The following is a 27,627-nucleotide window of genomic DNA, read 5'->3' on the forward strand; positions in this document are numbered from 1 at the left end:
TGTAAAAAAAATCAAATCAAATTGTATTTAGTAATCCTATTATCCATTAGTCAATTGTTGCTACTTTTGAAAATCGTTAAAATGGCTCGTTCTCAATTTAATAAAGATTATGTAGATTTGCTTTTAATACATGGTGTGACAAAGTGGTGGTTCTATTTGAAAAAATTAAGAAATTTGATATTTATTAAGTTAAATTTTGAACACTTTTTATACACATCCTGTATAAAATGAAAAATTTTTCAACATAGATTCAAATACGTTTGACCTTTCTAAAAGCAACTGAATAGAAACCATTTTCGAATCTTTGTGGGTATCCTTGTAAAAAAATAATTTATAAGAGTCTGCAATGGTCAAATTTTTTACAAAAAAATGAATGTCAGAAAGTATGCATTTTACGAAAAAAGTTTACTTAAATTCTACGTAGATTTCAACAACCTATTAATATATAGGGTGTTCTATTTAAAATAACAAAGTTATAGTCGACCTCCGGAAGTCGGCCATCTGTGAAAATATTTTAACTCAAAAAGATCGTATCCGAAAACCCAAACGTAAAAATTTTCATGATTTTTTGCCATATACAGATAGTTTTAACTCGTCGTATAGCATATGTTTCAAATTTGAAGACGCCACGTTATTTGTTTGGCAGTCATCAATAGTGAATTTGTAAACATGGAAAAAATTGGTCATCGTTATGCAATTCTTTTATTTGAAAGGCGCCTCCAACCAATAAAAATGCTGAGCTAGATTCTACTGTGGACGAGACTGCTCCTTCGTTATCAACAGTGAAATACTATTAAGTAGCAGAGTTTAAACGAAGCCATACAACCTGCGAAGAACTGCATCGCAGTGGTCGACAAATGAGGTGACAGAAACGTGGAAGAAAATCCACGGATGATCGCCGATTGAAACAGTAGACACAGTAGACATTTCAAAAAATGCGCTACATCACATATTACGGTTCGGTGGTCGAAGATTTTCGAACAATGAAGAAGTATGTCGGCAGTTAATGACTAAGTGAGGAGCTTGACGATTGTTTCTATAAAAAGAGTACCGAACTTATTGAACATCGCTGAGGAAAGTGAATGGAGCTAAAAGGAGTTTACGATGAAAAATAATTATAGTTTTTCCCAAAAAACTTTTGTGTTTTCTTTATTGGACCAGGTACTTCTGGAACCATCCTCTTATACTCGTCTCCTGATGGTTTTCTTCATGATAAACCTGCCCGTCACTTTTCCAATGTCTTCCTTCAATAGACGAGAGTTGGAACAATCGGACTGGTTATTATTAATCTAATTCTTAGGAAAAACATATTAAAATTATTGTTAAATTGTTATTATTCACTACTAACTGTAGTATATATTCAAATTTCTAAAATCATTAACATAAGAAATTGATAATTATCAAAACTGCCAAAGTGTTTCCACCCTACTTTACAGAAAAACAAATTGATTCTTCAAAAGTTTTATATGTTTCAATATCAATATACCTAAGAAAATCGACATAAGTCCTCGTCATATACACGAAAATCAATCTATAATTAAAGAGAAAACATCATTCTTTAAAATGTATATAACAAGAAAATACGGGAACGTCATGAACTAGCGCTGTCAACATATCATGTGGGAGCCACCTGACGGTTAATGTGCTACAAACTATCTCGACGCCGATTGTCGAGTGGTGGGGGTGGTGGGAGAGCGTCTCGACGCCGGTTCCTTCACTTAGTGAAGAGCAGCATGTGGTGGTGGCTGCTCCTCTTAGTCACCGTAGTGACGGCCGAAGCAAAACGGCCAACGACCACTCAAGAACCGGTTATCGAAGAAGTCACTGCCAAGCAACTAGAACGCATCCTCTCAGAAAAGGACTACGTCGCCGTCTTCTGGTGTAAGTAACAGTTAAACTATACGAGTGTGATGTGCGCGACGTTGCTAGTGAGTGTATTATGTGTCTCATAGCCAGATTTGGCTCGCTTAATAATACTCCCGCACACAAACCTGCAGTGTGATGCAACTGCTTTATCTGTTGACAAGAATAAAAACATACCCCTCATACCAACCATAACTTAAAAACATATCGCATTCCATGAACGAATTTCAATCTGAGCGTTCATTTATATTGAGAAGCGAAAATAGATCAAATGTGTACGCTTCGCAACACTCTTCTTGACTTTAAAAATAGTTTTTAAAGTCTTATCTTGCTATTACTGACCTTTGCTGGACGATTTAAGACAAAGTTTTAAAAATAATTGGCTCCTAGTCTTGCTATTCGTTTTACGACAGCATAAGTTTAACTATTTTTTTTTAAATCGAAAATAGAAAGTGAACTAGTACCGAACCCGTTTTCTATTAATATTGCAGTACGGGTTTCTTTAAGTTACAATCTCAATTTTCAATTTATTTTTAGTTTTTATTACCACATTTTTTTCTTTTTATTCAATAGATTTGTGAACATTTAGAATTTGTCAGCATACTGGACAAAAACTGTCAATGTAGACTATTTATTAATAAACCAATAAATCAGATTAACAAACTTATTTTTGGTTTTCAAACGCTTCTGCCAAATTTCAAAAGTATGCGATATCACAGCTAAGTTGCTTTTATTGTATTGTCAAATGGTTTATTTTTAAAAGCAGATATTTGTTTAAGAAAATCGTTAGTTAATGTGTGGATTTCATTTTATGATTGAGCGGAGCTTCTCGTCGATCAACATTCCACTTCAGTTATGAAAGATCGAATAACAAAGAAAAGAAAATTGTTTGAAATTTTTTAATAGCATAATCGAAGTGAAAGATGTTCGGCCTTGTTTCATAATCGTGCATATCATCTTAGAATCCCATTATTTATACAAGGAGGTTCAGAATTGTGGACAAAAGTATCTAAAGCTGTCAGTATGTATTCTTTTTGATTATAAAAGGGAATAGAAACGGGAATAACCCAATTGCAGTAATCTCAAATATATTACATATCAAAACTTTCATTCATATTTATATTTCTTCTCCGTTTACTTCTATCTTTCGCTTCCAGTTTAGCTCGTCTCCAGTTCATTCCTCTTTTTTCCAGATTTTTTGCTATTTCTACATTCCATTTCCTTCTGGACCTGCGTTTTCTCTTCTTTTTGTTTGTTTCCCATATAACTTTAATTGCCCTATCCCCCTTCATTCTCACTATTTGTTCAAACCATCTCAATTGCTGTTCAATTATTTGTACCGCACTCACTACGTTTAATTCGCATCTAATTATAGCGTTCTTTATTCTATCGAGTCTCATCAACTCCACTATTTTTCTTAGTGATGGAATATTAACATTAACATTAACATTAAGTTTAATAAATTTGGAAAGGAATATTTAGCCACAAATCTCAAGCATCCACTCACTATAAATACACTGTCAAAGTTATTAAGACTCCAACTAGGATTCCTTCTCTGTCTCCTCTAGAACTAGAATCATCCAAAGCGCATCTAGAACGAAAGAAAACATTCAAAACGAAGCAATTGTATTTTTTAGCCAATTCTCTGTTAAGCATATAACGTCGTGATCGTTTAAAATTAAATGGGTTAAAGAAACTTGAAAGATAATTACAATTTATTGAAATCACTTTCAGAAAAATGTCTCTTTACATAACTTCTATCATCCTTTCGAATAAACAGGCCACAATTTCTAATCCAAATAAACATGTAATGTCTCAGCTTGGGTATTTCTTTTGCTTTACTTCATAACATTTTGAAACAACTTGTAAGGTGCTCGTTTACGAGTTTGGAGCTTTTAGATTGATTTCTCTTTATTTTGGTTGGGGCTATGAAGTTACCTTGCCTCTTTGATTAATATTTACATACTATTGTAATTAACACCTTGTAATTCAACATTTTTAGAACGTGGATGTTATTTAAGTATTTCTATCCAAGTGCATTTCTTTCATACTTTTTCGATCAAATTCAACCTGTCACTCAATAATAAGAGCTGTTAAATTAGATAATTTGTTTTTGCAGATCTTAATCGACTCCGGAACTCATTGATGTTGTTCATATGTAACTAAATATTCTTCACAATATTCACATACATTTTGATGCAGATGTTTTCCCAGATACATTGCTATCATCATTATTCAAATCGTTAATTGCGATTTCAGATGTTTCTTTCCTTTTTTCGATGGCTAAAACTACCACAAAACTAAACAAGTAACTTGTTCTAATTATTTTTAACATTGAAGGTTAATTTAATCAGACAGATCTAAAAAATTCATCGAAATCTATGTTTTCAAATTCATTCTGAAAATAAATAGTAAGAATTTGTATTTTTTATTTGTACCAGTTTCAATAAAAATCGTTCTCATTCATATATATTTATAGGGAAAATTTCTTACCAAAATGACCTTGAGAGAAATTTGCAAATTATGGTTTGTACGTCTACCACTAGAGGGTAGATTTGACTAATAATAATTACAGTGGCTTGATAGAGACATTGTGGCCACATGAGAGTGGCCGCCATATTTAACCCAAACACAAAATAAATTATTTTCGTATTTTTGTTTTAGTTAAAACACTATTGAGCCCTTGAAAAGTTTCTTATTAAGTATTTAAGAATATAAATTACGATTTTATAAGCGTTATTATGAGAAAAAGACAAGCTAAATGCGCGGAATTTGGGTTAAACATGGCGTTTACTCTCATGTGGCCACAATTTCTCTATCAGGCCACTGTATTAATAACAGAGCGACATTAAGTCTTTCCAACAACAAAATTTATTCAGCCCACCCTTTTCCTAGATATCATCACCCTTAAAAGGTGATGACTAAAATTGATATATTTCACAAAGGACGAACTACGAGTAAATTTCAATATTCCTGTTACATTATACGGGAGTGAAACGTATTTCATTTTACATCTTCACTTTTTTCCAAAATTCCAAAAAGGTTCTACCATTACTGAAATTTGAGAAAAAAACTAAATTATAGTTATCGCCTTTTACTAGAGATATCTCGGAAAGGAGCCATCTTAATTTCATACTAACAATCACCTCTCGGATTTTGTCGTATAAATTTAGAAACACCCTGTATTGATACTTGGCAAATTTTCCATGATTAGCTACGTCTTTTTATATATATATACCCACTTCTTATTGAAGAAAATGATAAAGAATAATGATATTCAATTTCACTTTAGTAGAATAACTTCATTCACCTAAACTAAGATGTTATGTTGTCCTTCAGTTCATAACCTAAAAAATATGAGCCTAAGTACAGCATCCTTGTAAATTATATATCTTACTAGTGATGAAAAGAATTGTTGGAGTAATTTACTCGTTTAAAACCCATTTTGACCAAATAATTGAGTTTTGTAAAACCACGACGACTGTTAAATTGGAAAACTCTTTGTTAACAAACAACCTTTTAGGAAAAGTCATACACAGTAGAAAAAAGTGAATATTCTTGGAAAAAGTTTTATTGCACCTTTATAAGATACCCCTTATTAGCTAGTTTGAAAAATAATGCGGCTGGTAATATGATTTTCCACGAAGGTTACTTCCAGCTCTTTGTAGCTTCTCTAATGGATGATCCCAGAAGTACCTAGCCTGACCTAGAGATGGTGACAATTGCTTGAAAATACCACTTTATTGGAAAGTACACAACCTAAACAGCATATGTTCCAATTTTGAGGACCCCTCGTTGTTCAGTATTTCTTTGACAGCTATCAATAATGAGTGAATTTATAAACATGGTCATCGTTATGTGATACAATACTTTTATTTGAAAGGCCTTAGCCCAACCAATATAAATGCTGAGCTAGATTCTGCTCTGGGTGAGACTGCTCCTTCGTTATCAATAGTTCAAATATTTGGTAACAGAGTTTAAGCGAGGCCATATGAGCTGCGAAGAACAGCATCGCAGTGGTCGACCATATGAGGTGACGACTTCAGAAATGTTGAAGAAAATCCACAAAGCGGTACTAGATTATCATAGACTGAAAGTGCGCGAGCTAGCAGACCTAGGAGGCATTTCAAAAACTGGGATACATCGCATATTAGCTTAAAATTTGGACTAGAGAATGTGTGCGCAATATAGTTACCACGTTTGCTCACAAAAACAGGACCATCCTCCTTTAAAACTTTTATTACTAGACAGTGGCTAAATGCGATGCTAGAATAGAAAATATGGATTGGATTTTTTCATATTGGGCTATATTAACACAACCTCAAGAATCAATTATTTGAAAAGCTGCATCCAATACCTTCAGGCAGAGAAAGAGAAATGTCGAAGAAGAACTTTAGAACAGATGTGATCATTTTTTGTCAATTAAGTTTTCGTGTTTTATAGCAACTTACTTCATTAAATATGCCTACATTATTTCTCCAATTGTACTATGAAGAAATATCAAGTATTTAAGGAAGGGTAGTTGAATACAAACAAAATCAGTTTGGAACTCACCACTTAATCATAACTATATTTTTAGCCTGGTGAATGAAATTTAATAATATTGCTTCTTCTTACATCAACACAAAGTTTGACGCAAATTATAGTCTTCAGATACTGAAGGCTAGCGATTGACATCAAACATTGTAAATAAGTATGAGTGTAGGTGTAGTAGTAGTAAACAATGTGTTTAATAGGAACATCACTGACGGTTCCATAAATTCTAACTTAGCTACCGCAATTGTTTGAAGTTTATTTAAATACAATACCCACATCATCTATTTTTAAATTTTACAACTGTTTAATACGTATTTTTTCATTGACCAATAATAGCTTATTACTGATTAGAAATGGATGATACAGATGATAATATGGTTAGTACAAAAACATTCAATACAAATTGTATAGTGATATAGAGATCCAATTTATGAGAAAATGAAAAAAAGAATGTGTTTGCATATTCAAAATTGTCAAATATCCTTCGACCTCCAAAATTATATATTAAAATACAATACAGTTACTAAATTTCTGAATAAATAAAAATGATTCTTTGCTTAATTCAAATTCAAAACCAGAATAATTTCTCAGGATTGTAAATTAATTAATTCCAGCTTATTGCGAACTTCTTGCGTAGTCTCATATTAAAACAGGCACATTTTTACATAAGTTTTAATTTGTGAATCATCCTGTATATCGGAATTGAACTCCAAAAACTAGCGATATATCACCTCACTCGTGTGAATAATTTCTCACGCGTGAAACTTACACCCACTGCCAAGGCTGGACATTCTTATTTTACATTTTTTATTTATAACCAAAGATAAAAGTATGTAGGTGAGTTTCAGTATCATCGCTCTCAGTAACTGTATACAAAAATTAATAATTAATTGCTCGGCATCGAAACCTCATCTGTTTAAAATGAATTATCAAAAAAAAATCTGATTACCTTGTAGACACGTTTCAAAATTGTGAATAATAGAGACTGATATCAAATTAAAACATAAACTATATCGAGTTTTCTAAAAATATCTTGCTTTTGTATATATTTCAATGCCGTTTTGAGAAGCAGTTGCCAATGCCAGTAGAAGACATTTGGAATTTTCCGTTTAACTTAGAAGAACTTCACTTTAATGAAGGCATTTTTATCAAAAAAATTTACCCACTAGCTATTTTATATACCAATCACATATTATTCGTTAATTCCGTATAGTATAAAGCTTGGTTTATGTAGCCAAAATTAAACATTAAACTAACAAATTTAATTACAAGTTGAAAGACATGGTACTTGGAGCTCATGCAGAAAATTATCAGTGAATTCAAATCAAAATTTTTTTTAGGTGATGAGCAGGTTACGTGGTATTGTTTTGTTTACAACATCCTCGTTCTTTAGCTATGAAAATATTATTTGCGTTATTGCGCCGATTTCTAAAACTAATATCAGACAAATAGGAAAATTCAATGTCTGGAAGTCAGCAATGTCCTTCAGATGATGGAACACTGAAAGATGGTGTCATCAGCTTTACATATTTATATGACAAAAAGCACCCATACAGGGAGTTTCTATTGGTTTACAAGTAACTTCTATGCAAGGCATAAATAAAAAAATTACCACCCACCAGTTTATCATGTAGCGTTAATTTTAATTGAGTTTTGATTTTGGCTGCATAAACCAAGCTTTAGATCAGAATTAATGCACTCAATGATCATATTTATGGGAGGCCTTAGACCCATTGTGATGTCCTTGCTGATTTTTCAGTCAGCACCATTTCACTCCCCTTCCCTACCTCTTCCGTTGCCAGGTCCTTGCCCCTTCCCAAGCTTTTCCAGTTTGCAATGGAGTGATTCAGGTCCTTAACACACAGCTCCGCTGCTTCTTCCAGACATTCCAATGTTTCATTCCCCATGCGTTGTAATCGTTTCGACGCCAATGCTGTACAGTGACACATTAGTTGCTCCATTGTTTCTTCCTCTTCACTGCATTCTCTACAGAGATCGTCGGTTCTGATACCCATTTTCCTGAGTCTAGAGCCTACTGTGCAGTGACCGGTAATCACTGCTATGACCCTTCGGATCGACTCTTTCCTAACAGTTCTGTTGTCTTTCTCTTCTTTAGCACCGGCCACAAGTTGCCTATTAATTGTATTTAAATTTGTAATTTGTAATTCTAATAATGGTAGGCTACGACGATAGATTTTAAGTCATTAAGAAGCATGTGCGGTATTTAACGAAGCATATTTTGGAAGACCTCCAATTGAACTTGTATCCCAATATTTGGTTCTAACAAGATGTTGCACCACCATCTTATGTTCTTAAGGATGGAAGGTTTCTGAATAACTAGTTTAAATGAAGGTAAATTGGAAGACGTGAATGGAGTGGCCATCTAGATCATCTGATCTTGTCTCCTTGATATAAAGTCTACGTTATCCTATCAAATTTAGACGAATTAGACGTTAAATTACTCTTATAAGTCCGCAGAACTGTTTTTTTTCTGCAGAAACACAAGCTTCATCAAATAACGTAAACAGAAACCTGGCTTCCTGTTGAAAAAGATTCTCGGATTAATATATTTGAATGAAAATATTTGGATTTCAACAAATTTAAGAACATTAGCTGATTATGAAATATGGTACTTCAAATGAAGGTTATAAAAATATGGTTTGCGTAAACTTACGGATTTATTCGATTTTATTCGTGGGATTGTTACTTTTTTATCTATATGTTTTCAACATGGCATAAATTTATCATATTTGGTCTGTGGAATATCTTATAATTGACGAAATTTCTAGTAGACCCAATCAATAGTATGTTTACAAAATTTCTTATTCAAGTCTTGACGTCTTTTGAATTGAAAGGTCACTAGATTCGAGAATAATTGTAGGCTTTTCTACTAGTTTCTGGCACAAAAAGACCTTCTATAATTTAATGGAAAACAAATTAAAATTTCCAAATGATTTTAAGTGATAAATACGAAAGTTATGAGTGAAAACTCACCCATTTTCACATTTTTTACATACAACTTTCATCAAAATACTCAACTGAATAAATTGTTACAAAAATAATCATTGTATATCAAAACTACAGATAAAGTTCCAAAAAAATTAATTCGATTTCACTGAAATTTTTGCCAAAGCTTTTCCTTGATCCAAGGATTTTCACAGATAGAGCTTCGATTGCTCCTCAGCCTCCTTCAAAGTTACTACAATTTGATTAAGTACTAAAAAATTATGAAACTAATCAAATCTCTACAAGAAAGTTATACATATCTTTGAGCGAACTCATTATTTTTGACAGTTCTGATCCAAAATAATTCGCCAAGAATCAAACTTACTAACACAAAAGTATATAAGGATAGACTGAGATGTAGTTACAGTGGAAACTCGATTATTCCTTTTAATTTACCCTTATGAGATAAGAGGATGTTTCAGATTTGTTTTTAATTAGGAAAGATGCAACTTCGCCCTTTTCTTATTTTTCATAAATAGTTAATATACGAGGTCTGGCTATTAAATAACGAGACTGCGCGCCTAGAGGGCGCCCTAGACAACGAGTAGTGCGTTGGATATCTAGGTATCTTATCTATGCACGTTCCAAAACATGTTTCCGTCACTATTATAGTATTTGTGCAGTAGCGGTTTGAAACTGAATGCTACAAATGGTTGCAAGAGGCTTATGAGAACAATTATCTATCTCGTACCCATATTTATGAGTGGTTTAAGGACTTTAGTGAGGGCCGAGAGAGCAAATCAAAATTCGTGATAACTGAATGGGCTCCAGATGGTCAGACTATCAACCAGACTTACTATTTGTCAGACAAAACTGCGAGAACAAGTTCGTAAAAAACGGCCCGAGTTGTGGAATAAAAACTCGTGGATTTTGCACCTGCCCATCACGCGCTATCTATGCTCAAACACCTGCCGTATTTACCAGATGTGGCATCGTGCGACTCTTTTTTGTTTCCAAAGATAAAATCTGATTGGAAAGGGACCCAATTTGAGTCGATGGAAACGGTAATGCAAAAAACGGCGGAGCTTCTGAAGGCCATCACCAAAGAACACTTCCAGCACTGCTTCGATCAATAGAAAAAACGTATGGAAGGTGTGTGGCGAGGGGAGGAGAGTATATTGAAGGGGAGCATTCGAATGTAAAATAATTTTTATAATAAAACCCTTTTTCGTAACCAGTCTCGTTATTTAATAGCCAGACCTTGTAAACCTTGTATTTTACCAAAAGAATTATTGTCGATGGATGTTTGCAACTAACTATAAATTATTGAGTGTTACTCATTTCAGGAGTGTAGTAATAGATCTAAGCTTCATCTATATTTATCGACCCCTTTTTCTTAAATCGTGTCAATAAAACCATGGTAATGTTCATTCCAATCCGCTGCAAATGCGTTCTCATAGTATACCGATTGTCTCTTCTATTTCTCTAAACTTAATCCAATATCATTTGCTAAACTTTTTCGATGATATCGTGTCCAATTCCTCTTTCATTTGCATGGGCGTACTGTATTTCCAAAACAAATATTTAATGACAGTTTGATACTCAATTCAATACATTTTCATAAAAATCTTCACAACAACTTACATATATGTTTGTCCAACAGAAACTAAACGTCCAAAATAGCTGAAATTTTAATGAGAATATCTCAACGCATACACGAATATATTTCCCAACTTACATAAATGTGCTGATTTCTTAAGGGAGAGTTTGGAAACTTTTTGAACAATCATCACATTAATAGTATGAGTTTTATAGCCAAATTTCTGTGATGACCATTTTAATTATTTAACTATATTTAATTCGTCTCTTTATCCATTTTTAAACTTGGGTAATTGATGGTGATACTATATGAATATGAAAATTAACTTGGAAAATCAATCTATATAGGGATTATAAAGTACTTAGCATATGAGTTCACTAAATTTATATGTAATCCCATTATTTAAGCATTAGATTATACCCAAATTCAATGAATGATTAATTTATTTATGTTTCATCTAGCAACCATTATTAAATTTATCTTTGTGATAAATTTAGAACGTATTTATTGGCCACATCAAGTATAGAATAACTAAATGGAATAAACACGTCTATTTAAAAATGTTATATATGCCATTCAAAAATGTTATTATGTATTTATTGAATATCCTAAGTCAGCATTAAATATCAACATGATAAACTTATGGGCACCACATAGTTGTCAATGTGGGTGGATATACAGTATGGTGCAAATGATTTTCGTTTTTAAATAGACTATTAGTAAGGATACCTTTCTATTTTTGATGTCATCTATATGAGCGTGTGTAGTAACACATTATTTGAAACGTTTTTTAAATACCTATGCAGCCATATCAATAAGTACAGTTATTGATTTGCGTATTGTCACAAATATTATTAATGAAATTTGAACAGATTTCTGGATAAAATGTATTATAGTGTTTGTAAGATGTAAGGAATAAGAGAAACGTTTCATGTCAAAGACCTCCCTCAAGGTAGTAGAAAACTAATGTATGAAAAAACAACTAGATGTTCTATTAGCCTTTCAAGATAATTCCAATAGCAGTTCACAGCAAGAAGTATAGATAATGACATGGACCAATCAACAGTTCTTAGAAATCTAAAGAAGAAAAAGGGCATTCCTAAAAATTAAGTTAAGTACAAGAACTTATGGAAGATGATTTTGAAAGACGAATTGAATTCCGTGAAATTATAATGGAACAAAATAACAGAGATCCGATTTTTACAATGATGAAGCTACATTTTGTACTTAACAGTCAGGGCCCGACTAAGATTTATAAGGCCCGGGGATAAAATAATGACGGAGCCCCCTTAAGAAGGTCGAAAACCCGGAAAAATTCACAAAATAATATCAATACGTTAGATTTATGGTATCAACACATCAAAAAATACAGAATGATTTCCAAATGATGGGGCCCTCTTGGACCTGGGGCCCGGGGCTATAGCCCCCCCAAGCCACTAGCTTAATCCGGCCCTGTTAACAATTATGTCAATCGTCAAACTTATCGGTACTGAGCTACGGAAAATTTACACATTCAATACCCAGAAAAAGTTAACAATTCGGCGCGAATAATACATAATAGTATTATCGGATTTCTTTTTATGATGATATTTAAAAAAAAGCGTACCAAAATAGACCATAGAATATCATTGAACTCAAAGAAAGGATAAGTATTGAGATTGCACATATTGATTTGGCTGTATAGGTATTTGGAAGACCTTTCACATAATGTATTACAAAACCCACTTTCCTATTTAAAAATTTTCACAATGACGTCAGCAAACTCTCATAGATGACGTCAAAAATAAAAAGGTATCCTTATTAATAGCTTGATTAAAAATAAAAATCGTCGGTTTTTGGGATCTTTCCTTACAATCCCCGCTTACGAAATAACTAATGTATTCATCCCATTTGTACCACACTGTATAATATATGTATGTCTGATGACGAAAATAATTATTAAATATTGCACACTTCTAAGAAAAATAGTCAACAAAAGTGAAACCAATGAACGAAAATGGTTTATTTTTATCTATTCCCCAATTCTATTTTTTTTTTTCAAATCTACACCATGGAATTTGTTCTTTAATTAACGTACGTGAAGCACACAAACAATTTGGAAAACAGATTTCGAAATTTAATCTAAAAGTGAAAGCATGAAATCATATCAAGTCGAAATGATTTGTTATTTGTATTATCTAACCGTTAATAGAAAATTTGGGAGTCGAGCTGCGCTAAAATTGTCACGGTGAATGTAACCGCGACACCTACGAGTTCCAACAGTGTTGTCATCGCTAGTATTATTTCCTTCATTCAGGGAGAAGTATAAAAAGCGACAAAAACTCAAAGTAAAATGTATGTCCATGTACCTTGGTATTTTTACATTGTGTTTTATCTGATTTTAAAAGTGATCTTTCTCTTTTCTTTTTCTTATTACGTGTAAATGGAATGAGCCCAAAAATGTTCAAAATGATATATTATACCTTGTAATATTGCTTAAACTCAACCTAACGACTTGTACAATTGGAATTGTACAATGGATTATTTTATTATTTATTATTTTCTATTTAATTGAATTGAATTTTAATTTAATTTTTTAAGAGGTTAGATTCCGTGTTCTAGTCAAAATGAAATGGCTTGACAAGCCATATAACATTGGAAATTTATAAATATTTTTTTAAGTCCGGGTACAGCTGCGGTTGTATTATTCCCCATCGTCGGCCAATTGGCTGATGAACGAATTCACCTCCAAATTATAGGGTAACCTCAAAAAACCTGTAACACCGAAGAACTAGTAAAGGATGATAATGGAGAAATTTTCAAGGATGGCAAGGTAAAGTTCTTCACAGGTTGTCGCTATTGGTCGAAAGGAGAAATAGGAAGATTTCCCTTCGGTTTTGAGGGGTGGTCTAGTAGTAATCCAGAGAGTGTAGAGTGAAGTTTTCGTAAAGGCGCTGCTTGATTCAATGGTGCGACACATATAGCGCTTGGTCTTGAGGTAATGTTTTTATTGACATAACGCTGGGGCTAAAACACCACTTGTATGAGCAGTACCTAACAATGGACAACTCGCAAAACGAGAGCCTCTTGAAAAGATGGTTGAGTAGGGTGCAGTAGAAGTTTGCCCCATATTCGATAATGGATCGAAGCTGCGTTTCATATTTATAAAATAGATTAGGATACGTTAATCTGAATTTGTCTGTTAGAGCCTCCATACTCTAACCAATTGAGATTTTGAGTAGATCGCACTTCCAAATAAGAAGCTTAGCTGCAGATTTAGAGACGTTCTTACCAAAACATTAAACAGAAATTATGTACTAGAAGCCTTAGGCTCAGGGTTTTCGGATTGTTAGAGACGATAGCTTTGGTTTTTGAGAATCGAATCTCCTGCACCAATCCGCTAATTAAATCAGGAAATTTTGGGATGGCACGTTGAGTAAGTGTTTGTTGAGGTGGAAGCAATGAGTACACTACCATCCGCACATAATTGGATCGTTTCTAAGGGATGTGGAGGTGGTAGAGAATCACAAGTATAAATTATGTATATATGAGGGGTTATTATGCAATCTTGTGGAACTATAGTAATAATAAGGAGGGTGATTTTACCAATTTCAGATGCAATTTTTATTAACCCAGGTTGAATGCCGAGTCGTCTTTTCAAACCGTTTATAGTAACGTCTCATAAGCTTTCATTGGACAATGAGTCTCTCAGATAAGACTTATTAATAATGAGCGAGCTTTACATCTATTCTTTACTTAGAATTTTTGAATAACCTGTTAATGAAAAGTATTTGAAATCTTATTACATTTAGATCTTGTATGACTGTCTTATTTCAAAAGACTTTGCACATTGTTAGTGAATTTATGTATGAATTAAAGGTATTATTATAAAGTCTTAAACCAAATCCTCTTTTCGTTTTTCTAATGAAACGGATTCATACTAAACACCAACGGTGGTGAAAAAATTGAAATTTCTTTCCGCTTGCTTGATTTTCGTACTGTCACAAATTTCCTTCTCATCTATTTTCCAAATTCCAAATTGTATGAAAATTGTTGTAAAGAAATAGTTATTTATAATCAGTGTGAATCGAAAATAAAGTACACTAAAAATGGTGTATTCCTATGTTCAATTCACATAGTTTTGACTTAGTTTAAATATTATCTAATGGAATTGGGAACTGCTAATTATATAAATAACATTTGCAATTTTTCTCAAATATGCTCCACAATAAAATAAAATTCTATTGCCAACAACTTATAATCTTTGTTTTCTATTTTTGAACATATTAATTGGTTGCTGATTCAGAACTTGGCAAACATCAAATTGTTATTTACAACTATAAAAATAAATAATTTTATGAATTGTCCTGAAGATTCAAACGTAACTTAGAATTCGCAAATCCACGATATAGGAATTTCCAAATACCTCACAACTATGCCAATATCAATTGTGTGTGAAATAATATTCGCATCTATTTTTTTACTTTGCCCATCGTTTTTCTTTACTTTGACCCCAATGTTCTCATCTACAAGTATTATCGTAACTAAAGAAAACCTGGGCTTGGTAATGGGAAATTTTATAGTGGTAAAGAATTAAGTTGTAGAGTATAAAGTTCCTGGACCTATTTCCATCAAGCTTTAACCACTTTTTTCATCCCTTCATTAGTCTAGATACGTGAATAAATGGTGTATCATTAGAAAGCATTAGTGTACATCACTATTAAATTTTAAACTTTGAAAGCAACACAAAAACAAAGAACACTGAAGAATTCTATTCACTGTTTACTATAGTTTACTATATTCTGACGTCAGTACACCGCCATATTGGTAATGAGTGTTTTTGTGAGAAACTTGGGAGGAAAATTTATAAACTTGATGGTTTTATGAAAAAAATATTATAATAATATATATGCTTCTAAATGATCTTGATTTTAGATTTCTTTTGATTTAAAATTAGTTTTTCTTGCCCTAAAAAAATTTCATTATCAAATTTTCTCAAAACATATTGGTACTCAATAATTGTTGAAGTTTTTGCGAATGTTTTATAACAGTTGTTCAGATGTATTCCGCAACAATGTTTGATTGGTACTATATATCTAGGTACTATCTTACATGTACTATAATAAGAATTGTAAAATTTGGTTTTGATCCTCGTTATTGCTGTTTTTAAAAATGATAGAACTTATATACTTTTTCATACCATCTATTGATTATTTAGAATCAGTTTTAAAGTAAGTACAGATTCATTAACGTAGTAGCAAAATGGGATCGGGTAACCGGTGAGGAAAAGAATTAAAAACAAAGAAATACCTACATTTTGATTCTCCATATAAAATGTATAATCTTTGATTGAGATTTTTGTTATTACGTATAATAATTTGAAACATAATTTGTTATTATTTTAATTGTAGATGCCCGAAGTTGCACCACATGCGATAAAGTACTGCTTGAATTAGAACAAATCGACGATGATACCGACTCGTTTGGAGTGGATTTTGTCAAAATTAACGATAAACGACTTGCCAAACAATATGGCATCACAAAGTTCCCTGCTCTCACGTACTTTAGAGAAAAAGAGCCGATTATATACGAAGGTAGGAACATTCATAGATTTTAATTAGTAATTTAATTAAAGGGTAGTAGTTTTGGTAACCATGAATCGATAGTCCCACCAACAATTGAACGTCTTAATTGGAAACATTGAAAATCTTCGCTTCGTAGATCTAGTTTCATATGCTATAACCAAAAAGCAGACATACATGAAAATTCATTGTAGAGAACTTCTTGCAAAAGATAAAGAGGTAAAAAGATGTCATAACACCAAATTAATAGTATATATTTTCATGGTTATCAGTTATTATACATATTTGAGTATCAATCGAAAAATGATTCTTTGTCGCATAAGTATTATACGAAATTTGTAAGCGAGGATCTTAAAATTTGACATCATGAAAAGTTCGTCTACTCTAGATTTGCTTTACAACGAACTTTGGAATTCTGTATTTTTATCAAATCAATTAGAGCTAAAGTTTAATGAAACAGATATTAAATTGAGATCATTTTCACGTTAAAGATTCCATGCGGAAACAAAACTGTTGCTATTGAACTTCACGGGTTTTGATATTAAAAGTTGATCCTCCTTTTTGAGATTCTCGTTAATTAATTAAATCACAATTTAGAGTATCGTATTTCTACTGATTTTCCAACAAATTATATATATATATATATATATATATATATATATATATATATATATATATATATATATATATATTGTAAACATTCAATATTTGTAACAGGTGACTTAATGGATGAAGAACAAGTATTAGATTTCCTCACCAGCTTAGAAGCTATGGATTTACCTGACCGAATTGAAGAAGTGAATGCGAAAATTTTGGAAAAAATAGTTGAAAGTACCGACTACGTTGCTGTTTTGTTCTGTAAGTCAATTTCAGTGCTTTTTTATTATATTAAATTGCTATATTTATTAATGAAGCTTTAGAATTACAATTATTGTATATACGTTGAAAATAATCGTATTTAGAAATGCTAAATGTTGCTTGATAATTATAATAAGAATAGATTAGTTATTTATGCAACGTGTGAGTAATGTAATACTTCTTTCACGAATAGGACGGCAATTTCTACGAGTGAAAAAAAGTTACTTTACTCACGACTTTCATACAAACTTTTTTCTATGTCCGTAGACTTAAGAAAACTCGACAAAACTTTTATCAATTGTTATTTTGTAATAGTAATATTAAAAGTTGCCGATTCAACAACATCTTCTGGTGTGCAGCTTAAACTTTCTTCACTATTACTCTCCTTCACTAATAATAATACTACTACTACTACTACACTAATTAGACACAACGAATATCAAGAAATAAAAGTGTGACAGTTTATCGGAGAACCTAATTTTTGAATTGAGTCAAAAAATGTCACGTTACGGCACTTTTTTTAACGCAAAACCGTTAAAAAATGAACCGCTAAAGTACTTTTTTTCACGCTTTTCGACCGATTCAGAAATTAAATTCCTTATGAATGAAAATGGACGAAAAAAGAAAGTGAATATTATAACGGACATAGAAAAAAAATTTTTTAACATCTTTATTTCCAATATAAGTAGTCACATGCATTTATCGAACTAGATTATCTTTTATTTAGAAGCAAATTCTCAAGCTTTCCGTGTTATGTTGTTTTGAGCTTTCAATTAACAAACTGTTTTCCAATTTTCAATTTCTTTCATAGTTAAAGTAATTTGAATATCTAAGAATTATTGAATTATTTAATATCGTTTTTATGTAATTTTAGTCAGTTTATATTGTACAAAAATACCACAAATTTATATCAGACACAATTATAGCGCACACCTTATTTAAATGGGTCATCTATATTAAGTTTTCAAAAACATATCACAACTATATGTGTGTAGACTGTGAATATAAAAATATTTATTTTCTCTTATGAACTATCGAGTCAATGTCATTATACAGGATCGTGTGTGGAAAATTTATGAAAATAATAGTGAACATAAATGTTTATTCGCATTTTTTTACTGAAAAAATGCCTTTATTAGACGAATTCGTGGTGCTATGGCAAAGATGTATGATGTTCAGACAGTATTTTCAGGACCAATCGCAAAGATAGAAAATAAAATTATATGTTATGTAACTGAAGCCTATGCCTCTTACTTTGAAATTTGGGTTTTATATCATATATCATTCTGGAAAGGTGATTTTTGAACTTCTGAATTAGCAGACAAGCTAAAAAACTTCAAGACTTGGAAAACTAAATTCAAAAAGAATTAAAAATCCTACGAAACTTTTATCAAAAAATTTACCAGGCTGCAGTGAATATTCGCCATTGCATTTGCATTTACATCCGCGTTTAATTAAAGTTTCATCAGAACTTAAGAGACAGAAGCTTCATTCGAGGGTTTTTACTTAAGTTTTGAAATATTTCAACACTGATGTGAATATGTAAAATGGAACTAAGTTGCGAACATTTTCATGCGATGATTTTCGACTTCGACCAATAAAATGACTTCGACTTTTGGTGATGAAACACTGTCTTAAGCCACCTTGTTTTCGAATCGTGATGTCAGACAAAGACTGCTGCTAAAGTTTTAGAAACCGTACTTTCGGCATACTTTCACTCTTCATAAAGGAAAACATAGATATTAGTGTACTAAACTTGAAGTGGATGATTGTAGTAGAAACTACATTCTGCAATATATACAATGAGATACACGATTTATATGGCGTTAATTATTACAACTCATAGATGATAAGTTGATTACAACCCTTCATTAAGGAGAATTTTTTGAACTTTTGAATGTACTATGATCACCAAACAACAATATATCAATGGAAAAAAATTGACACACCAGGCTTCTTTATGACATCAAGATATATATGTTCAAAAACAGTACAAAAATATTCCTTAATGGGCAATAAATAGCTGATTTTCATGTATGGTTGGCTTCTGGTAGGTCCCTTTTAAGTCTTCTACAGTAATCTGCTAGCATTCCTGGACATTTTCCCTTGATAGCGTTTTTTATTGAGTAAATGTCCTGATGAAATCTTTCGCCTTGCTCGTCACTCACAGCATCCAAATTCTCGGGAAAGAAATACAGATGAGAATACAGGATATGTATTTTTGAAAACATATTACATCCCAAAGCTTTGTATGCATTAATAAGCTCAATGACCAAGTCTTTTCCGCTTCATGGTTTCCTAGGAAGTTTGAGCAACATTCACAAAACATTTCCAGGCGACTTTTTCTAGATCACTCAGCTTTCCTTCAAAGTTTGTATACTTAATTAATCAGGCTGAGCTTTATATGCAACTTTTGCCCTGGAGTAAGTAATCCACGCTTGGACCATACTTTCTGTGAAGTGTTTCTATCTCTTCTGTCCCATTAGCAAATGGAACACCAATATTTTGTGTAACCAAGCTGTAGCCCAAGCAAAATACTTATAAAACTCCACAATTTTTCAAACATGTTCATTGTATTTAGTTTTTTCAAGAAGGAACTTCATGTTCTCGTAAGTCTCTTAAATATCAGAACCATTGGTGACCAGCTCTTTGTTTCCGTTATATAGAAACACCAGTTTTTGAGGAATCAATGAACAATCGTTGTGACTTGGATCATATTCAATAAATTCATCAATACAAGAATGTTATTACAATAGACTAAATCATGTGCTTTAGAAAAGTCATTTCATCGTCACGATGTCAGATATAAGAAATTTCATACCAGGAGTAAGGAGTAAGGAGTAAATACCAAAAGCCCAGGTTGTTTTCAAAGACGTACTAAATCGTTTAAATTACTTTGTATCAATAAATGCGATCTTTTGAAATTGACGGTTCATAACCTGGGTGACTCTCTTGAGATACCTTATCGGGTTGACTAAGAACAAATTACGGACTAGAAACAGAATCCTGAGTTTCTACTTGATTTGGAGACTTTGGCACAAGCAGATGGGCACTATGTAGGATTGGTCTGTGGCCGATGAAAGCTTGGGTACTGGACTGTGTATGGATTTGGTTGTGACGCTTTTTGTTGGAATCAAACAAAAATAAAAATCACTTACATGATCTTTTGGTTCCGTCCAAATCATTGGTACACCAAAAGACAAATGTCCAGACATCACACAACATATATGTCGAATCTAGGATTTATCTTGTTGGCGCAAAGGAAAACGAAAATAGTCTAATTAGCACATTTCAATTAATGGCGTCAATTTTCGACGCTGAAATGTAAAAGTTAATTCTCCACACACATAACAAAAACTGTCGGGCATATTTACAATATAACAAACGTAACTAACTTATATGCAATCGTTATATCGCCTAAATTGAGTTATTCAAACAAAAACACGTAAATGAGGTAAGAAAAGAATATATAGGTGTGACAAAGAAACTGAAAGTGACTGAAAGAAAATAATAGTTTTTTTAACGAGGGTACATAAAAAAAATAAAAATCATCACAAAGTTCGTGTGACAAACTCGTTGTTTACCAGTGTTATTGATGTGTAAATATTTGTTAGACTAACACGCTCTTCCTTATATTCGTTTCTTAAAACAAAATTTCAACTATTAACTATATAAATATACAAATAACTATATTTGTGTTTATAAAACTAACCAGCGGATATTCGGATCATTGGCTACATTCCTCAATACTCTATTTACATAATACATCTTCACCTATCCAAATGTATATATGCCAGATACTGGTTTTTTTCCGAGAATATTTTAAACCCCTTCGAGATACAAAACGGAACACGCATTTTCAATTCTTAAAACCGATGTTCTAATTTTGTCCGTAATACATTTAACCACTCACTTACTATATACAGGTCCAGACGCCGACACGTGCACAAAATCGGGAAGCAGTAAGTAAACACTCTTGATCTTACATCAGTTTTGACATCAACATGTCACATTTTTTGTTACGTATATAAAAAGTAGACATACACATTCACAACTAATATGCTGAGAGTATTTTATTTTTGTACCGATTGAAGGTTTCTGATTTAAAAATTCTACGATATGGTCAAATATTCTATATATACGAGGGTTGTCTCAAATATTGGCGAATTAGCAAAGAAACAAGATATGTTTATTTTTCAAAATATTCGTCTTTTAAATACGGTCGTTTTTTGTAATTTTTCCTTTACATTTTCAAGTAATGATGCTTGATATTTACTTACTTTGTTTTATTGAAGATGACTATCACAAAAAACGATCGCCGTCACTTTTGCGAAAAAGTCTTTGCCAATATATTGCATATATCTCTCTAATCTCAATCCGACGATAAACCGATACCATATGATGAGCTTTCAATCTTATACGTTTGAATTCAGCTGCCCAAAATTTTACGGTCGTGAATGATGCTGCCAAATCTATGTAGGTACTCTCACTCCTCTTTCAAAAGCAAATTTGAAATGACAATATTAATTTTATCCATTTTTAAGAAAATCCTCATGATGACTCACTTATATAATTGATGAACAGAAACTAACCTTCCCCTGAAATTGTAGTGAAAATCTCTCAGAGCATGCGCAAATGTATTTAGTGCTGACGTCTGTAAGTTGAGATCAAAAACGTTTCATACCACCCTTGTATATATTGACGGAAATAATAATTTTATGTATATGATAAACTGATCTACATCACACAGTCCGGGGAACAAATCTTGCGTTCTATCAGAGATAACTGTAAATTTTATCATTACAAACAAAAATGTTCTTTCAGAAGATGTGCAAAGTACATTAAAAATCCTTTTTTAAGCTTTGGAAAAAGTGTACAAACGAACAGAAAGTGGTTTTTACTAGAAGCATCACTACCACCAAAAAGAACTACTACAATTTTGTTAACAGCACATAGTACAATTCGTTCAATCCCAATTAATTTTAATATTGATGCTAATGCATTCATTTCTTCATCAAGTCAATTTTTCCACAATATGATGTAAGTCCTAATCTCGTTACCTTTAGCCACTGCTTAGATCCTAGTTTTCTATCTTTATTTTCTTATATATCTATTGCATAAATCTATCTTTTCTTGGTATATCTTTATGTCTCGGTCAGATTGCAATCCACTCTGTAATTTCACTTACCAGCTCTTCTCATATAGGTATGTCCTATTCATTGTAATCTTATAATGTTTTCGCCATCAAGTCTTTCCAATATTTCTTTATCTCTTTTTTGTTTATTTTCTTTATATTACATTTTATATTTCTTATGTTTATATAACGCAATTTTAACCATAGGCTTGGCCTTTCTTAAATGTCCTGTATCCTTTCGCTCTCTACCATATTTTCAAGTATTAATATATAGTGACAAGCTGTGGGATAGTGCTGTCTTGAATAATTTCCAGAATTAATTCAATTTTAATCTTCATCCATCATGTTTTTAGTTTATTCTATCCATAGAGCGATTCCTAATATTTTAAATTCTTATTAATTCATCCACATCTGGCCTTTTCCCACTATGCACTTTTCTATTCTTCATATATGTAGTTTATTCCTTTTATTATAATTTGTACCTTCTTTTCCTCGTTATTTCATAGTATGGACGTGCCCTGTATTCATTTTTATTAACTTATATTGGCCCTAAAATTATACTAATTCTCGTTCTATTAATCTCATCATCATTTCTGCTTCATATAACTTTTCCAATTATTTCTCCTAAACAATTGGGGCTGTTAAAAACTGAACTATTGTCTTCTCTTCCGGTATGAATATATTCATTGTATCAACTATAAATGGAAAATTTTTAAATCAAAAACCTTCAAGCTTGGCAGGTAATTAGTGAGGTTTTCAGTTGTGGTTGAGTAGTAATTGGCATAAATCTTTTTGCCTAAACATAGTGCTTCCTCATACAGTATTTAATAATATAACAAATTTATCTAAGTGAATAAAGTCTCTAGAATGATTAATTTTCGTAACTGGAAATAAACTTATTTTTACAGATAAACCAGAATGTAAAAAATGCTCCAAAGTTTTGATGGAACTTGAAAATATTGACGACGAAGCTGATCAACTGGGTATTGGTTTCGTGAAAATTAACGATGAAAATCTGGCCGAAGAATATAATTTGGGAACCTTACCTGCTCTTGTTTATTATAGACATCAGACTCCCATTATTTATGAAGGTAATTATCCGATATATATATATATATATATATATATATATATATATATATATATATATATATATATATATATAGATGATCTACATAGTTTGGCAAACGTGATTTGTTCAATAATATCATCTTCTAGGTGAATTAACCAAAGAGGAAGATGTGTTAGAATGGTTAGTTCAGCATAAAAGTACTGGAGACGAAGATGATACAATCGAAGATGTTACATTAAAAACACTCACTACTCTAGTAACCAGTGTAGACCACTTAGCTGTACTTTTTTGTAAGTAGTACGACTAAAATCGATAATTAAATAAATTCTAAATAAATTTCTTCTTAGATGATCACGGTTCAGATGAGTCTAATGATGTCCTGGATGATTTAGAGCACATTGATGACGATTGTGATAAATACGGTATTCAGTTTGTGAAGATAGATGATGCCAACGCGGTGAAAGAATACGGTTTAGATTCCTTACCGGCTGTGGTATATTTTGAGAAAGGAATTCCAAATGTTTATGACGGAGATTTAGAACAAGAAGAAGAAATATTGCAATGGTTAGTAGAACAACTCGAAAAAGATGAAATAGAAGATGTCACCGATGAAATGTTGGACAAATTGATACAAGAGAGTAAATATTTGGCCGTGCTATTCTGTAAGTACTTGTTTTCTTTTGAAATTAAAAGATGTGAGCTGAATATAATTTTGTAATCTATCAGATGACGATGACGATAGAAAATCTCAAAAAGTTCTCAACGAATTAGAAAACATCGACGACGAATGCGACCAGCTCGGCATCGTTTTTGTAAAAATTGATAACGATGACGAAGCCAAGGAATACGGTATCGAAAAACTACCTTCCCTTGTTTACTTCGAAGGAGGAGTACCGACTCTGTACGAAGGTAACCTAGAGGATGAAGAAAAAGTGTTGAAATGGTTAGATCATCAAGTTAAACATGATGAAATTGAAGATGTCACTGACGAAATGTTGGATATTCTAATAAGTAAAAAGTCCCATGTTGCCGTACTTTTTTGTAAGTTTTTTTCTTAATTTTGAAAACCTTTTCTAATGTCTGTTTTTATTTTTATTGTATTGATTTTTGTTTTGTTTTACGTCTGAATTAGACGACAAAAACCAAAAGAAAAGTCAAAAAGTCTTGACAGAACTAGAAAATATCGATGACGAGTGTGATCAGAATAACATTGCTTTTGTAAAAATCGATAACCCCGAAGAAGCCAAAGAGTACGGCATTGATGTTATACCCAGTTTGGTACTGTTTGAAAAACGCATCCCTCATTTATATGAGGGAGATTTAACAAAGGAAGAAGAACTATTAGATTGGTTGCTACATCAGAAGAGACACAGTGAGATACCTGATGTTACCGACGAAATGATGGAGCTACTTATAAATTCTGAGAAGTATTTGGCAGTTTTGTTTTGTAAGTCCATATACATAATAAAATTATTGAATTTCAATAGTTACCAATATATTGATACATGTTTCAGATGATAAAGATGACAAACAAGATATACGAGTGTTAAACGAACTGGAAAACATCGACGATGATCTAGAGAGAGAGGGAATAGTTATCGTTAGGATAGACAACGACGCTGAAGCTAAAGAATATGGTATCGACCATTTACCAACGTTGGTGTACTTCGAAGATAAAATACCATCAATTTACGAAGGAGAACTAATGAACGAAGATGAAGTATTGAAATGGCTTATTGAACAAAAACAAACAGCAACTATTGAAGAAGTAACAGATGAAATATTGGAAGATCTCATTCAAGAACACGAGTATGTTGTGGTTTATTTCACTGGTAACTGTGAAGAAGGTCAAGAATGCGATAATATTCTCAAAGAATTAGAAAATATCGATGACGAACTAGATGAAAATGGTATCATATTCGTTACAACCGAAGATATAGTTATAGCTAAAAAATATAACATCAAAAATTTCCCTAAACTAGTGTTCTTCCGAAACAAAGAACCGTTGGTATATACTGGAGATATTGAAGACGAAGATGAAGTTCTAGCTTGGTTAACAGATGAAAATACTTTGGAAATTCCTGACAGAATTGAAGAAGTTAATAGTAAAATGTTGGACAAGATTCTTGGTGAAAACGAACATGTAGTCGTATATTTCTGTAAGCAAATATTTATTGAGTTTTTATAATGCTCAAAATCTATTTTGTAAAACTATTTTCTAAAATAATTATTTCGAAAATGCGTATATCTACCACAAAAAAATTAAGAGAAACCTGGAAAAATGGCTTTTCCAAAATGTTTAGGTATCATCATCCATGAAAATCTCTTTCCTAATAAAGTGTGAGGTTCCTCTCCATATATATTTTATATTCATAGAGGGACTTTCCAAAAATGCCAGTTTCCGGTCCACTTATAGTAGGACATTCCTTCGGACCAATAGAGCTTAAAAAAGTCTTTAATTATACTTCAAATCTGTCACAATTTAGCTGAATCTAGTAGCAGTATCACGAGAAATATACTCGAGTGCTGCAGAAACGTTAATAAAGACATTTATAAAAACTAACCTGTTAATCATAACATAATAAAGGAATTTTTGTAAAAAATAACCTTTAGCAAAATTTTAACAAAACGTGAAGTTCAAGCGCTGAAATTGTCAACAACAAAATTTCCACTTTTTCTAACTCAAGATATATTATTTTCATTCTTTCTGTCTCGGTATTTTTTCTCGCCTTGAGCATTCGATTTCCAGACTATTTAACAAGCCTTATTGTTCATTTTCTTGAAGCAACAGTCAATGAACTCGGTGTTAATTGTATGTTTGAGTCTTATCTAGCCTTTAAGGCATTCCAATCGCTCAAATTTATTGACAATTGAATAATAGAATTGAATATGAAAGTAGTGGTGCATTTCTGATATAGCCTGATCTCTTTCAACAATATTTTGATGTCTTATTCATCTAATCGTACCAATTCTATGTTTATTCTTATTCTACCACATCGGAATGTTTTTAGATAAAGAGGGAGATAAACGGTCTCATAAAATTCTACAAGAACTTGAAAACATCGACGATGAATGCGAAGATAAAGATATTGATTTCGTTAAAATATCCGATGAAGGTATCCAAAAGGAATACGATCTTCCCTCACTACCGGCTGTCGTTTTCTACAGAAATAGATTTAGAGAAATCTATACAGGTGATTTAATGCACGAAGAAGCGATACTAGACTGGATATTGACATTAAGAGATTCAGCTCCTGATGTTATTGAGAACGTAGATAGAAAAACTTTACAGGTAGGTAGGTATTGGTTAATTCATTTTCTTATTAATGTAGAATTTGGATTAGGATGAAATTTTACAATTCAATCTATATATTTTTCATAATTTGGGCTTTAGATACAGAGTGTTTCAAAAAGAATCATCCGATTTAGGAAAAGTAACTATTAATTTATGAATCCAACGTGACTCAACAATTATAAAATTATGTAAACGCCCAGCTCCGTAATTGTCATTGTCATAGAAAATGTAGGGAACGTGGATAAGTGAACTTATAGGGGTATCGGCGCCTTCCTCCTATCGAAGACAAATATTGATAGATTTGAATAAATAAACTTGTCAAATTCCATTGTCCTTTAAAAAGATTTTTTCTATTATACAACTGTCTTTTTGTTTCTTAAAAGTTGCTTTGTTTTTCAATATAATGGAAGTTAATATCAATATATTTTTCAGAAGTAGTTCTTATTAAATAATAAGTGATTTGTATTTGGCAAATTGTCTAATTAATAAATTCGCAAACTAGAAGAAATTTCAACAGCTACAAAATTTTTGTGTAATCTAGAATTTTTGATTAAAATTTTCAATATTTTTCCACCATATCCCTCCAGCTTCCCAGGTGTTTGTACCGTCTTACCCGCTTCAATGCCGCACCAATTTAGTAGGTCGATCATGTGCTGTAAATCCTCATAAGTGTCTGCTATTAGATCTGAGTATCTAATATTCTTTATACTTACGTTTACTTTCTCTCCTCTATCTTCATTTTCAAGTTCTTCATTAAAAATG

At 32.0% G+C, this 27,627-nt stretch overlaps 1 protein-coding gene across 4 annotated transcripts in view; it reads left to right on the top strand.

Moving 5' to 3' along the window:
* The first annotated feature begins 1,614 nt into the window (after positions 1-1,614).
* LOC130899613 (uncharacterized) overlaps positions 1,615-27,627 on the top strand; it is a 51,054-nt gene continuing 25,041 nt past the window's right edge. Inside the window, exons 1-11 of one of the 4 annotated variants that reach the window (XM_057809676.1) lie at positions 1,615-1,881; positions 16,336-16,518; positions 17,224-17,364; positions 21,291-21,326; positions 23,407-23,589; positions 23,717-23,860; positions 23,918-24,232; positions 24,297-24,611; positions 24,703-25,017; positions 25,085-25,729; positions 26,582-26,862. In XM_057809676.1, the coding sequence (XP_057665659.1) occupies positions 1,641-1,881; positions 16,336-16,518; positions 17,224-17,364; positions 21,291-21,326; positions 23,407-23,589; positions 23,717-23,860; positions 23,918-24,232; positions 24,297-24,611; positions 24,703-25,017; positions 25,085-25,729; positions 26,582-26,862 (2,799 nt within the window). In that variant the 5' untranslated portion in view covers positions 1,615-1,640. The remainder of the gene's footprint in view (positions 1,882-16,335; positions 16,519-17,223; positions 17,365-21,290; positions 21,327-23,406; positions 23,590-23,716; positions 23,861-23,917; positions 24,233-24,296; positions 24,612-24,702; positions 25,018-25,084; positions 25,730-26,581; positions 26,863-27,627) is intronic. The other 3 variants (XM_057809678.1, XM_057809677.1, XM_057809679.1) reach the window with 3 other exon arrangements.

The sequence above is a fragment of the Diorhabda carinulata genome, chromosome 11 (assembly GCF_026250575.1).
Source record: "Diorhabda carinulata isolate Delta chromosome 11, icDioCari1.1, whole genome shotgun sequence".
Taxonomy (NCBI): domain Eukaryota; kingdom Metazoa; phylum Arthropoda; class Insecta; order Coleoptera; family Chrysomelidae; genus Diorhabda; species Diorhabda carinulata.